The sequence below is a fragment of the Bos grunniens genome, chromosome 27 (genome assembly GCF_055505025.1).
Source record: "Bos grunniens cultivar Pamir isolate PY7600 chromosome 27, Bosgru_T2T1.0, whole genome shotgun sequence".
Classification (NCBI taxonomy): domain Eukaryota; kingdom Metazoa; phylum Chordata; class Mammalia; order Artiodactyla; family Bovidae; genus Bos; species Bos grunniens.
In genome coordinates this window covers 45,329,724-45,345,334 of record NC_141191.1, presented here as the reverse complement: position 1 = coordinate 45,345,334, position 15,611 = coordinate 45,329,724, and the positions used below count along the sequence as shown (strand labels likewise).

The 15,611-nt window shown below is 40.4% G+C and overlaps 1 protein-coding gene across 2 annotated transcripts in view; it reads right to left on the bottom strand.

Moving 5' to 3' along the window:
• The window catches only part of ZNF385D (zinc finger protein 385D), a 1,003,514-nt gene that overhangs the window by 753,041 nt on the left and 234,862 nt on the right, over window positions 1-15,611 (bottom strand). For both annotated transcript variants that reach the window (XM_086379817.1, XM_086379818.1), the window contains exon 2: window positions 11,680-11,898. In XM_086379817.1, coding sequence (XP_086235943.1) covers window positions 11,680-11,898 — 219 coding nt within the window. The remainder of the gene's footprint in view (window positions 1-11,679; window positions 11,899-15,611) is intronic.

The following is a 15,611-nucleotide window of genomic DNA, read 5'->3' as shown; positions in this document are numbered from 1 at the left end:
ATCCAGCAACTTCACTTCCGGGAGTGGATCCAGAGGAAATGAAATCAGCATCTCAAACAAACATCTACACTCCCGTGTTCACTGCAGCGTTATTCATGATAAGTGAGAAATGGAAGCATCTCAGGTGTGCACATATGAGTGGGTAAAGAAGATGCGGCGTGTGTGGGGGTGTGTATGTGCAAGCTGACCCTTGGATAACATGGGTTTGAACTGGAGTGGATCCACTTATACCTGGATTTGTTGTTGTTGTTGTTCAATAAATAGGTTCTACAGGATCTGCAGTTGGTTGACTCTGAAGCTGTAGAACAACAGATAAGGGGGCTTATACAAAGATATTAGTTATTTTTTAGCTATCTAGTCAGGATTTTCAAGTACCTTGGGGGTCAGCACCCCTAACAGCCACGTGATTCAAGGTTAAACTGTGTGTCTGGACATATATACATATATACACACAAAATTTGAAATTACTCAGTCTGTAAAAAGAAGAAAACCCTGGTATTTGAGACAGAATGGATGAAGCTGGAGGATACAATGCTAAGTGAAATGAGCCAGACACAGAAAGATAACTACTGCAGACTTCACTTATATGTGGAATCGAAAAAGCAGAGCCTGTAAGAGCACAGAGCAGAACTGTGGTCACCAGGGGCGAGTAGGGGTGTGGGGGAGATGGGGAGATGTCAGTGAAAGGGCACAAAGACTTAGTTACGGGGATAGTAAATTCTGGACGTCTGACACAGCACGGTGACTATAGCTAATACTCTAGTACGCACAGGAAATCCCTTAAGAGAGTAAGTCTTAAATCTTCTCAACACATACACACATAAGAGGGTAACTATGTAGAAGTGATGAAGAAGTCATTTAGCTTGATCATGGTAATCTTTTCAGTTTATCCAGATATATAAAAACATTAAATTTTATACCATAATATGTAAAACTTATATATGTCAAAGATATCTCAGTAACATTGTCTTTAAAGAGAAGACTGGTTCTCAGATTGGCCTAAGCCCCAGCACACATGGACTTATTTTCAGGGAGAGGATCTGTGAATTGAACAATAAAATAAAGTCTTTTTATTTTTAATACTGAGCCCTCACTGTGGAAAATATGAAGAGGATATCAACATGTCATTAGCACAATCGGCAGTCTCATCGGTCCTTTGGACTGCACTGAAAATAAGACTGGAAATATTATTAAATGCACAACAAACATAACCCACGGTATGTATTTCTGACATCTTCATTACGTCGTTAAGATACTCTTTCTCTTCATCCTACAAAAAGTAAACATTAAGTTTGCTTCCCCCTTTCTTCTTTCTTTTGCCTATTTTATAATTCCCTCGACTGTAGCTGTGCTACCAGTAAGGATAAAACCCATGTTGAAGTAGTACAAATTGAATGTGTATGTAGATGAAGTTATCATTTTTGTTAACCTCTGATCAGTTTTTCCTCTGTTCAATTTCTTAACATCAACCACTCTATTCCAAATACACAGCATGCAAACAGGGTTCTAATGGAGAACCTTGTTAATTCCCCATTCAAACTATATTCACTATTTTATTCTTCCTGCCAGTGACATATTTTGTACCAATTGTCTTTGTTAAAAGACTAATCTTCTCTGGAACTCGAAAATATTAATTATTGATCAGAATTACTATTACCTATGCATGTGTTTGCTTAATATGTGCTAAGGAAGTTAAACACTCTTTTTTTGTAATTTTTTATACTTCCCAATGATTGTTTTCTAGAAGAGCATTTATTTATTTGTTTAAGCTGCACTGCACAGCATGTGGGACCTTAGATCCCCAGGCAGGGATCTGTGCCTTCTGTGTTGGGAGTGCAGAGCCTTAACCACTGGATCACCAGGGGCATAGCAAGGAAGTGGAATACTCTTACACTAATTCTGCTTTTACTCTTCTACTTTTGAAACCACAGTCCTTCACCTCTTCTCACCGACAAGTTCACACAATCCTCTGTATTATATACACGAATATATATTGAATCACTGAAAATCTTGAAATAAAAGCACATGTGGTTTCCCATTACCTATCTTCTCTGAGGTAAAATCTTGACTTGAAATTCATGCATTTTCTCAAAGTTGGCAAATTTTAAGTGACGGGTAAGTATGTCTTGCTCACACCTTTGATTTCAACGCTGTACCTGATTAAAAGGTTTGCAAATGAGCAGGGCAGGCATTATACTTCCTTTGTCCTTCTATCTGCAAGATAATATCTTTCTCAACTTGTATATAGTCCTGGCACACATTTTATCCCCCACGAAGGATTCTGATCTTACATTAAATGTCAGTAAGTGAAGCTGCCTTTACTGAAGCTTCTATAGGTGAGATGTCAGAAGATATTACAGCACACATACGAAGGCAACAAATTAAAAATTCTTATCAGACACATCTATTTCCTCTACCTCTCTCATCCGTGATCTCCATCAAACCATTCACTTCCTGCCCTTTCTGGCTTGTAGTCCCTAGACTCATTTGCTGTTCACTTTTCCAGGATTAGGCTGGGCAGGTCGGTTATGTCCCAGCTTCTGGCTGCAAATCAGTGTACATAAAGTCATCCTGATGTCCATCAAACGGTGAGCCCTACACTTAAGGCTACCTCAGATCAAAGTTAGAGGCAGTCTGAAATTTTTCTGGAAACCTAAGTAATAGGGCCCTTTCTCCTTAACTCTGTATTTTCTTGTTTGCATTTAGCTTTATTGTTTTACCTCATTTTCACCTTATTTCCTTTATATTTTTCTGAAATTCTCTGTGATCCCATGGACTCTTTGTGACCCCATACAGTCCATGGAATTCTCCAGGCCAGAACACTGGATTGGGTAGCCTCTCTCTTCTTCTCCAGGGGATCTTCTCAACCCAGGAATCGAACCAGAGTCTCCCACATTGCAAGTGGATTCTTTACCAACTGAGCTATTAGGGAAGCCCTTAGTTCCTTTATATTTTCCAGAAATTCCTCACTGTTTTACTATTCTCAAGTATGCAATGCTGCTACGGATATATTTACTTCTGTTCCCAAATTTCTTGTGTTGTATTATTGCAATTTTGAAAACAAGGAGAAGAAATACATGTATCCGAGCTTCTATTTTTGAAAATTATGTCAAAGTTTCCTATTTAAACACTTAAAATTCACATTTTAAAGATCTACTAAATGATTAATCTATTGTACCCTCCTTTTTATTTTTATTATTTTATTTATTCATTTTTAATTGGAGTATACTTGCTTTCCAGTGTTGTGCTAGTTTCTGCTGTACAACAACATGAATCAGCCAGAAATGTACACTGATCCCCTCCCTGTGGGGTCTCCCTCCCCTCCATCCCCACCCCGTCCCTCCAGGTCCCCACAGCTCACCGGGCTGAGCTCCCTGAGCCGTACGGCAGCTTCCTGTTAGCTGTCTGTTTACACACGGTGATGTGCACGTCAGTGCTACTGTATTTGCCCCACCCTAGTGTACCTTCTTGCACACACACACACACACACACCCCTGCTCACACCACTGCTTAGTGTTCTTGAGAAACACACGAAACGATGAAGTGTGACACGCCTGGGGTGGGGCTTTAGAAACCATGAAGCCAGTTATGGGACTGACCTCCAAATGCAAGGCAACTTTCTCAGGAAAGGGGAATTCATACCTGAAAGCATCCTGTCTCCAGTATCTACTAACACTGTTACCGTGCAGCAAACTGCTTTCAGAAGAAATAGAAACAAAACAGAACAAACGTGGCAAAACATACTTTCAAATCGAGAAAAGCAGGAAAGTGCTTATTTTTCAAAGATCGGGGGGTAGAGAAACACTATGACGGGAGGAAGTCGCTGCTGAACGTGGTTATTGACTGAAAGAGGCAAAAGGTGAGCAAAGAAGAGGTGGCTGTACCCCTGCTAGAGAGAGTGAGGCTCAGACGGGCCGAAGCATTACTCTGCACCCCCAGCTTATACCACCACTGCTACAAGCTCTCAATGCTTGCAATTCTTCTAACGTCCCAAATACACACCCCATACAGACACAGAATCACAAATGAAACTCTTCTATCTCAAATAAATCCTGTTCTCAAGCTAAATGGCATGCATTTAATTCATCCGTTTCTCTCTTCAAGTTTCCCTTAGTGGTCGTTTCATCTATTTTTTTCACACAAACAGTGGTCATGAGGAGCTTGAGTACACTTTTCTTGGGCACAGTGCCAGAGTCTCCAGACAGGGGGTCAGCCTTGATTATTAACCTCAGCTTGTAAAACCTCACCATTATCCCGGTAAAGAAGGGTTTCTTCAGGACACAGATTGGAGAAAGAGATCTCTGTATTGAAAAGGATGGTTTCCTTCAACGGACTTACCAAGTCCAGGTTAAGCAAGTAGCTGGTGGCCAGAAACCTGTCCCTTTTGGAATAATAAATGTGTCTGCTGTCTCTTTTTGAAGGTTTTTCAGTAGAGATTTTTATTAGAATATTTTATTAGAACAACCCTTTAAAAAGGTTCTAAAACATTAAATAACATTTATTTCTTAAAAGTTAACATGTGCATAACAGGAAACCAAAAACACAAGAAGCAAAAAGCAACGTTATCCATCACAACAAGCGGTTTACCTCTGACGCGTCCTTCTAGGTCTCATTCATGTATTTACACAACTAAGCATCCATTTTCATATAATCAGGATCATACAGTTACGTATCACGCTTTTTCACACATCATGAATATTCACCACTTCAAACTCCCAAAGCCATGAAGATTTTGATAACCAATAATACAATACCACCATCTCAGTCTAGAAGGAGAGAAACCGTGCCTTTCTTGGTGACAAAAATTTCAAACAAACAAACAAAAAATGTCAACTGGCCTGAATTTAAAGATGTTGGCAGAGTTATGATTAAAGTGCTACATTCCCTTCATGTTCAATGACAAAAATGAGACATAAAGCAGCAGAGTGCACCAAGTATAATGCTTCTAAGAGGATTAACTTTCTGATCTAAACTATTAAAGTGTTAGCAAGGAGGTATATTTCCATTGAACTAATTAACAATGTATCCCTATTTTAGGGGAGAAATAAAAATCAGTAACCAAAGCCAGAGACCTAGTCAAAATTGGAATATTTTGCATTTGTCACTTTTCCCCATATTTTTATCCCTCAGAGATAAAAAGAAACTTAGAAGATTCAAGTAAGAACAAAATAACTTATCACATAATGTTGGTCAATTTAGCATCAGCATTTTTTTATTGCCTCCCTTTGGCTGAACCTTCTAAAGGATATGGTCGATAAGACAGAAGTATGAGCAAAGCAGTATTCCTTATTGCCACATTGCAGTATGTCATATACCAACATAGATACAGTAGTATTAAGAAAGCAGTTTTCATTATTAAATGAAAGGGAACACTATGAACCCACAAAGATATTGGCAAATTCTAATTCGTTTATTGACATTTGACATTCTACAAAAGTGTGAATGGTACTTGGAGATTAAAAGATGAGACAAACTTATATGAAAATGAAACCTTTAACACACAGCGACATATATATATATCTTAAGACGAGGTATTAGAAAACTCTCTGAAGCTATTTTAATTAACTACCAATGTTGCAAGAGAGGGAACACCTTTGTAAATTGAAAATCTACTGACACTTTAAACCTTATCTAGGATAATCAATGGAAAGAGAAAAGAGAATAGATCAGTGAAAGCTAGACAGTACAGTTTTATTTAGCTTCTTTGTTAATAAAAGAAAATTTAATGCTAAGGGGATAGACAAGGGCGACGACGCTCACAATCTATGTGCCACAAAACAATGAGCCCCGAAAGGGTCCAGAACACTGTAGACAGAACTGAATCATTCAACAGCAGTTTCAGCCCCATAAAACTAGACAACCAGGCTTAATAAAATAACTCAAATATGCCAAAGACGGTGTTTACAAAACAAAGCTGCCACAATCGGTCAACTTATAACTCAGTCTTTCAACGCGCATTAGTAAGAGTTTAACCATGGTGAGCCCTGAAACTGAATGATGTTAGTTGGCCATAGAAGCTTCTAACAACCTGAAAGTTGTACCCTTTGCGATATGTGTTCCAAAATGCTCTCGTGAATCAAAGAAGTATTTTTAGGCTAATGTTCAAATTCCTGTCTTCTGATAAAACTCCTCAGGATGCTTTGTTTTAACTTTTCACTTTATACTTCATGATGATAAGGCTTTTCCACTATAGAATATTTCACATAGTTGGAAAGCTAAATGACAAATGTGAGCAAAACCTTAACATAAGCTAATTAATTTCTTTATGGTAATTAAACATATGTAGTCATAAAAAGGTGATCATCTATAAACACTATACTATAATGCATGTAATATTGCACGTAATGTTGCTTATTCATATTTACCTGCATACCTGGTAGGATGATGACAAAAAGATCAGAAGTAATTACATTTGTGGGATTCTTGATGATTTTTGTTTTATTTTTGTACATTTATGAACAGCTCAGACAGGACATTATTATTATCAGAAAATAATCATTATTTGCAAAACATACATTCCCCATAAATATAAAATCAAAGACCTTTTCCAAATAAAGTAAGGCATGCATGCAGCTTGTATTGGAATTTCTTTGGTTTACAGTTTTCATGAAAGTGTGAAGAATGCAACCTCTGAAATAAGTGAAATTCTAGACATTTAAGAAATCTTTAATTATCTAATACCCTTCTGCCACTTCTGTATTCACCTCATCTTCAAAAAGTGTGCTAATGTAAACATAAATGTATTTCTAGAATAATATGTAGTGGTAAATTACACTGCACAAAACGTCCTCCGCAGTTATGTTGGTGAAAATAATTTAAGAAAACATCAGTTTTCCTGTAATAATGTAACTTAAGTGCTTTAAAAATTACATAAACTCAATCACATAAGAAAATACCAAATATTTGGCATAATTTTGTTGACAGAAGAATGTAAGTCTACCGTGGAGATGAGTGTACTGTGATAATATAAATATGACAAACTTAACAAATGAACAGAGTTATTAGGCAAGTCTCCCTGTCCCTTTGATCTCCCTGGCTAACATATTTTTAAAACAGAGGTAGTAACAATTGCTTTGCAGAGACACAGATTGGGTGCAGTAGATGATGCGTATAAAAGAAGTGGAACAACCGTGAATACTAGTTCACTTTCTGCTGTTCCCTCTGCATTTCTGATAACAAAGCTTAAGTACAGGCTTGGATGGGAAATACACAAGGCGGGGGGGTATTAAATGCTGGAGTTTTGCACAGTGAAGCACATTATGCATGTTACTTAGGGATATATGGGACCCACTGGTGATGGCTTGGGTGAATTCCCAGGGAGCAGACTCCTTGGGGGCAAGTGGTGGATTAGTGATCAGGAAGTGAGAGGCAGGAGGAAAGCAGACCTGGGGGAAGGTGGGCTGGACTTGATAGAATTGCAGCCATGTTATCAGTAAAGCTGAAGCTGGAATGGCCTTTTGAGCCAAGAAGTTGGGAGGTTTTGCTCCAAGGAAGGAGCAAATTCAGAAGAGCCAGCCCCTTCACCTGCAGGCAGTGCTTGGGGAGTTGAGCAGGCAACACTCTCAGTCGTCAGGAGGGACCTGGGGACTCAGGACAACATACATGCATGTGTGGACACGTGTCCTTGGTAATGTAACTCCTGTCAAGACAGCAGCAACTGTCAGAAAGTGAAGTCAGGTCTCACCTGTGGGACCAGGGGCTCCTACCTAACCAGCACACAAGGTATATTTTTTCACTGCAATCTTCAGAAGGCCATTTTAGATAATTAGTCAAATGACATGAGAAATGCCACATTTTGCTCAGAAATACAGAAACCCTATTTTAGCTAGGGTGATGTCCCTCTTGTTTATTCTTGTACTTTTTCACATATTTTAGAATACACCTGTAGGCATGTAACTATACAATGTTCTACAGTCACCCAGAACCAGTGTTACTAATTTTTTCCATTTAGACAACCTCAAATGAATAATAAAATCTAGTTCCATGTCTCAGTGGACATATTTGAACAAACTCCAGGAGAATGTAGAAGACAGAGGAGCCTGGACTGCTGCAGTCCCTGGGGTCACAAAGGGTCAGACGTGACTTAGCAACTTAACAACAGCAACTACTACTGATCTTATTTGCGTCTCTGACAGTGAGCTATGGATAAGGTTGAATTCATCCAGGTAAATATTTCTAATATCTTACTGCTCTCTTGGCCCTCCCACACTGCCTTCAAGTTTGAAATCTGAGATGAGATGATTTTCTGAAGATGGAAGAAGTTCACAGCAGCCATTCTGTGTGTGCATCTTCAAGGAGGAGGCTATTTCCTTCTAGTCCCATTTCTACCTCTGAATAAACTAACGGTGAAAATACTCAACTCAGTATTTACATGATCCATTATTCTTGAGGATTCCTGATTTTAGCTCGGTCACTGTGTGAGTAAAGGAAGGACAATTAATCATATGACTCTCAGAACTGGGCTCCTTCCTTATTCCCCAAAGGTCTGAAAAAGTACATTTCTAGTGTGGAAAGACAGAGGGATATATAAAAGAAATAATATGTTTCTATATCAATGTAAAATAACAACTTGATTTGAGAGTTGATTGCCTGTAGTTCAATCCACCTGTAGTTAAATCCACCTGTCATCAGAGGTGAGGGCTCCTCCAAAGTATGATTTCAGATCAAACCAAGATAATCCAAACCAAGTGCTCCCATTAATTCAGAATCATTTTCACAACTTTTGATAACTTGATGCTAAAAAGAAACTTGGGAAAATAATATGCAAAGAAAATGTAGCAATGAAATTTGCTAAGCACCATATTGATCGTTGCATTGTTGGGAATATGATATAATTTTATTTTTTATATTCTCTTAAAATAATTTTCTCCTTGAATAAATAAAGTCACCACTTCTATGGAATATTCATTTTGGGGAGACAGTATACTTTAGAATGCAGCTATTTAATGCATAAGACTGGAATTTGATCTCTAGTTTGACCATTTAAGAGTTGGGTGACCTTCAGTACAGGATTCATTGACATTCTCCTCAATTTCTACATCTGTAAGAGGATGATAATGGAAATATCTCTCTGGGTGTAAAGAAAAATAAATAAGAAATGTACATAAAGCCTTTAGTACAATGCTAGTCCATTATATGTGGACTGATGCAATTATTTTAAAATATTTGATTTGAGGAACTCAGTCCTATGATTTGAAAGTTGTTGACCATCCTAAATTTCATCTGAGATTAGCTATGATTTAAACTCTTGAGTTTCTTTCTATGATGTAACTTATTACTTCTCCAAAGACGATTTTAAATACCAAGGTAAGTGAAGTAAAACCCTGAAGCTGACACCATCACCACCACTGAAACCCAGCAGGACCCCTGTGGGTCTCCTGGGCACAAAAGCTTGCATTTCTTGATTATAGGAAACAGGCTTCATTTAGCCTCCAAGACCTTCCCAGAGCAGCAGGTCCAAACCTTTGCTAATTAGGGAAGGGAGGGGATGCAGAGACAAGAGGAGCATCAAGAGATAACAGTGCAGCCTCGGGGCAGGGTCCTCGCTCTCCTTCGAGGGTCCCACATACCAGTATCTCTGAGCTGCTGTGAAGACACTGAACCCCACACAGGCGGGAGACGTTAATCCAGAAGCGCACAGACCGCAGACCAGCTGGAGCCAGAAGGCTGATGGTGCCGATTCCCACTCAGCTCACCACTGACCCATCGGAAGAACGTCCACGAGCCGATCACGCTCTCTCTGAACCAGTACTGTGAACCCCCCACTATCCCCTCCAAGGGGGCACACAGTTCTGAGGTCATTAGCCCACTCTGGTTCCCTCTGCCTGGAAAGCAATCAAGCTGTTCTGTTCTAACTTCACCCAAAACTGTCTCTGTGATTTAATTCAGTGTCAATGGACAGAGATCTGGATTGGGCTTCACACCCACAGCAACTGAAAGAAAGACAACTTGAAACTCAATCACACTGTACTTACCATGATTTTACCCTAATGCCAATGATAGGGAAAAGATTTTCCCTAGAAGATTCAAAGCAGAGGTCATGAAATCTGTATTTTTAAATATGACTTAATAAGTCCATGGCCTCACTAGCTCATCTTGGAGCTATGAAATTTCGTAGTTCTTATTTACTTTGCAATGATTATTTTTAAATATCTCTTTGACCAGTAAGATCCATAATTAACCTTTTGTCATACAAAAGAAAGAGAAACACAGAGTCCTTTCTATTAGAATATTCCAGCTCAGCCATACTAAAAATACAAAGGAAGGTAGAAATACTTTCCATTTAAAAAATACACTGTTTTGTGGGTTTTTTTTTTTTTTTTTCTCATTTTGGTAGCCTTGAAGCAAACTCCTGTCAACCACAAATTGGCATTTACCATGGGTGCCTGCCATCTACTTCTACAAGGATGGAATCTGTGCGGCTGCAGCTGCTGACCTCCAACACCCCATGAAGGAGTTCAGGGTGGAGCGCAGAGACAGGCACTCTGTGCTCCTAGAAAACTTGCAGAACAGGTCTTCAGACAGCTAGATATTCTCAGGAGCTGATTTTATGAGCCCAGTTCCTGTATCTCCTTATATCTAGGAAAGCATTAAAACCTTTCATGGTGATGACTGCTTCTCCTGACTAGCAGAAGCTTCATGGCACAAGCGGAAACTTTCTACAAAAAAGTATATATTTGATCGCATATACCCCCCTTTACCAAAATCACATATATACCATCTTTTCCCCTGCCTCACTGGAGCAGTTTCTCGGAGCTACTGATCTCTGTGTCTTGGGCTGCAGTCCTCATATTGCCCCAAATAAAGCTTCACTCGCAACTGCCACCTCGTGCAATTATTTTAGTCAACACTACAAAAGTATATTTGCCTTCAATACCAAATATTAGAACATATCAAAATCCAGTCTCATATTTAAATGTTAATAAAATTGATATAAAACATATCTTATCAATGAAGCATCCAACCAGACCACACTATTGTCAACTCTCTGGCGTCACTGTTATTTTAGCTGCCCTAAACCCTGCTGCGGGACTCTACCCTCCCCTCCCTCACCCCTCCCTGCTTTTATTAATAATCCTCCACTTGTTTCCAAAACACATACGTGCTATTTTTAAAATTTGCTTACTCCTAAATTCAGCTTATACTTTTAAAAGTAGAAAGTGATTAGGCAAACCATGAATTTTCACCAGCAAATTTAAAGAATCTGTACATACTAAAAGATCACATTTTGTTGGTTAAAACTTCGACTTGAAAAGTATGTATTTTTTTAAAATAAATGGCAATCTTGTGAACCAACCGAGGCCCCAACATGCATAAAACAAACACAGAAACAATTGTTTTATATAAAATGTAGAAGAATGCTAATTTTCAAATAATTATATTAAAGTCAAATATCAACAAAATCTAATGTCAACTTTTTTCTAATTATCATAAGTGTCCTGGTAGGTCCCAATCCCAATCCCAATCCTAATACATTTACACATAGACGACAACCAAATTTCCCCTTGTCCCTCAGATAGCCGTGAGAAATTCTTTCAATGTGCTACGCTGATAAAACTTAAATTTACTGTTTTCCCAGCTTTAAAAATAGAGCTTAGTCTATTCTTTTATTTCCACATCTGCAGGTACATAAAGAACTTGATGATATAAAATTGAAAATACAGCTTCAGAAACACTTACCAGTGTCGTTTTTCACCAGCCCGGTGCTGAGCTGCTTCAACCTCTTTTGATGTGATTTGCCATTGTAGTGGATTTGGGCTTGAGCATTCGAGTTCAGCTGAATGTTACACACACTGCACAAAGTGAAATTGGCTTGTTTCTTTTCTTTCTCTGGTTTCTCTTCAAAGCCGTCAGGTGGAAACTCAGCCTCACACTCTCCATCTTGGACACATGTGGAATCTAGGGTGCAAAGGAAGCTATGAACAGGCCAATCAAGGTTCCTGGATCCCTATGAACATTAGGGTGTATGTATTTTTTACTGTAATTAGAGTTTTCATCCTTTCTGGATATATGTCCAGGAGTAGGATTGCTGGATCATATGATAACTCTATTTTTTTAATTAATTTATTTTTTATTGAAGGGTAATTGCTTTACAGAATTTTGCTGTGTTCTGTCAAACCTCAACATGAATTAGCCATTGGTATACATGTATCCCCTCCCTTGTGGAACTCCCCCCGTCTCCCTCCGCATCCCACCCCTCTAGGTTGGTACAGAGCCCCTGTTTGAGTTTCCTGAGCCCCACAGCAAATTCCCATTAAAGAAACTTCATACTGCTCCCCACTATGGCTGCGTCGATTTACATTCCCACCAACAGTGTAGGAGCGTTATTTACAGTTGCCAAGACATGGAAGCAAGGAAAATATCCATCAACGAATGAATAAATATATACACATGTGTAGATAGATGTACCATTGTATATGCTACTCAGCCATAAAATACAATGAAATACTGTCATTTCCAGCAACATGGATGCACCTAGAGATTACCATACTAAGGAAGTAAGTTAAAGACAAAAATCATATGATATAACTTAAATGTGAAATCTAAAAAAAAAAATGATACAAACAAACTCATTTACAAGATAGAAATAGACTCACAGACATAGAAAACAATCTTATGGTTACCAAAGGGGAAATATGAGAGGGATAAATTAGGAGCTTGGATGAACAGATACACACTATTGTATATAACACAGATAAACAACAAGGCCCCTTTGTATAGCACAGGGAATTAAAGTCACTGTTTTGTAAAAATGTGTAACAAAAGAGAACCTGGAAGAGGACATATACATATGCACATATGTGTGTGTGTGTGTTACAGAACTGAATTACTTTTCTGTACACCTGAAACTAACACAACACTGTAAATCAACTGTACTTCAATTAAAAAAATCAATAAAAATAAAAAATAATAAAATAATTCTTAGATTCCTTCATATTACTAAAATCAGTAGCAAATAAGCATTGTCCTAGACACTTTCCTGGTGGCTCAGAGGGTAAAAATCTGTCTGCAATGTGGGAGACCAGGGTTCGCTCTCCGGGTTGGGAAGGTCTCCTGGAAAAGGGAACAGCAACCCACTGCAGTATTCCTGCCTGGAGAATCCCATGGACAGAGGAGCCTGGGGGCTACAGTCCATGGGGTCACAAAGAGTCAGACATCACTGAGTGACTAACACACACACAGAGACACTTACAATTCAAAATCTCCAATTCTTCCCATTTTAGTAGGTTGCTTTCATACTGTACTTTTTATCTTTCATGGAATGCAAATTGAAGTAGGAGGTAGGTGAGCACCCCCTCCCCCCAGGGTAAAGCCATTGGAGACTCATTCCCTGTGGACAGAAAGGCCAAGACTAGAATAGCAAGACAATTAAAGGAGGAGGCTGGGCCCTGCCCAGTCCACATAGTCCTCATTTCCAAAGTCAGGAGTCTTCCCTGACCACACATGTGCAGAAAAGACTCCTTGCAGGCCAAAGGGGAGTTATATCAAGGGATGTTCCCTACGCAGACACCTTTGCGGTAGAATCCCTCTTGGCTAAGAGATGCATGTGCACACAGGGAGGATCCTGAGATATACTAAACCTGGGCTGTGAACCAGGCAAATAAAAATGACTGGCTGAAGAAAACCTGGAAGAAACACCCCATAAAAGTAATTCAAACTGCCATCAGGGCACAACTCCTACTCGTGAGTGTATCTACATGTATTGTACTGTTTTCCTCCCACTAAATACTTTGCTTGCTTCACTACTTTCCATCTCTGTGGGAATTCTTTTCTGCAAAGCTGAAGGGCCAGGGCCCGTGTCACTGACCACAGGTCTAGTAGCTAGGACCTGGTGCTTGTACTGCTGTGAACCAGCCCAATCTCTGGCTGGGAACCCAAGCCCTGCTCCAACCATCGCAGACGGAGGCCACTGGAGATCAAAATGGCAAGGGTTTCACTTTGCTTTTGCCATGCCAAATACCATGTTAAATGCCATTTTAAATGACAAACATCGTAACAACGGACAAGGAAATGGTGAAGAACTGTAGTCTTTCCTGTTTCAAACTGAGGAGGCTGAGGTTTACAGCGCACGAGGAATTCACCTCGGGTCATGCGCCTAAAAACCGAACCTCTGGGATCCATCTCCACATCACAGGCTCTCACTCACCATGCTGAGTGTGTTCATCTCCACATCACAGGCTCTCACTCACCATGCTCTGAGGAAGTTCATCTCCACATCACAGGCTCTCACTCACCATGCTCTGAGTGTGTCCATCTCCACATCACAGGCTCTCACTCACCATGCTCTGAGTGTGTCCATCTCCACATCACAGGCTCTCACTCACCATGCTCTGAGGAAGTTCATCTCCACATCACAGGCTCTCACTCACCATGCTCTGAGGAAGTTCATCTCCACATCACAGGCTCTCATTCACCATGCTCTGAGTGTGTCCATCTCCACATCACAGGCTCTCACTCACCATGCTCTGAGGAAGTTCATCTCCACATCACAGGCTCTCATTCACCATGCTCTGAGTGTGTCCATCTCCACATCACAGGCTCTCACTCACCATGCTCTGAGGAAGTTCATCTCTACATCACAGGCTCTCACTCACCATGCTCTGAGTGTGTCCATCTCCACATCACAGGCTCTCACTCACCATGCTCTGAGGAAGTTCATCTCCACATCACAGGCTCTCACTCACCATGCTCTGAGGAAGTTCATCTCCACATCACAGGCTCTCACTCACCATGCTCTGAGGAAGTTCATCTCGACATCACAGGCTCTCATTCACCATGCTCTGAGTGTGTCCATCTCCACATCACAGGCTCTCACTCACCATGCTCTGAGGAAGTTCATCTCTACATCACAGGCTCTCACTCACCATGCTCTGAGTGTGTCCATCTCCACATCACAGGCTCTCACTCACCATGCTCTGAGGAAGTTCATCTCCACATCACAGGCTCTCACTCACTATGCTGAGTGTGTTCATCTCCACATCACAGGCTCTCACTCACCATGCTCTGAGGAAGTTCGTCTCCACATCACAGGCTCTCATTCACCATGCTCTGAGTGTGTCCATCTCCACATCACAGGCTCTCACTCACCATGCTCTGAGGAAGTTCATCTGTACATCACAGGCTCTCACTCACCATGCTCTGAGTGTGTCCATCTCCACATCACAGGCTCTCACTCACCATGCTCTGAGTGTGTTCATCTCCACATCACAGGCTCTCACTCACCATGCTCTGAGTAAGTTCATCTCCACATCACAGGCTTTCACTCATCATGCTCTGAGGAAGTTCATCTCCACATCACAGGCTCTCACTCACCATGCTCTGAGTGTGTCCATCTCCACATCACAGGCTCTCACTCACCATGCTCTGAGTGTGTCCATCTCCACATCACAGGCTCTCACTCACCATGCTCTGAGTGTGTCCATCTCCACATCACAGGCTCTCACTCACCATTCTCTGAGTGTGTTCATCTCCACATCACAGGCTCTCACTCACCATGCTCTGAGTGTGTTCATCTCCACATCACAGGCTCTCACTCACCTTGCTCTGAGTAAGTTCATCTCCACATCACAGGCTCTCACTCACCATGCTCTGAGTAAGTTCATCTCCACATC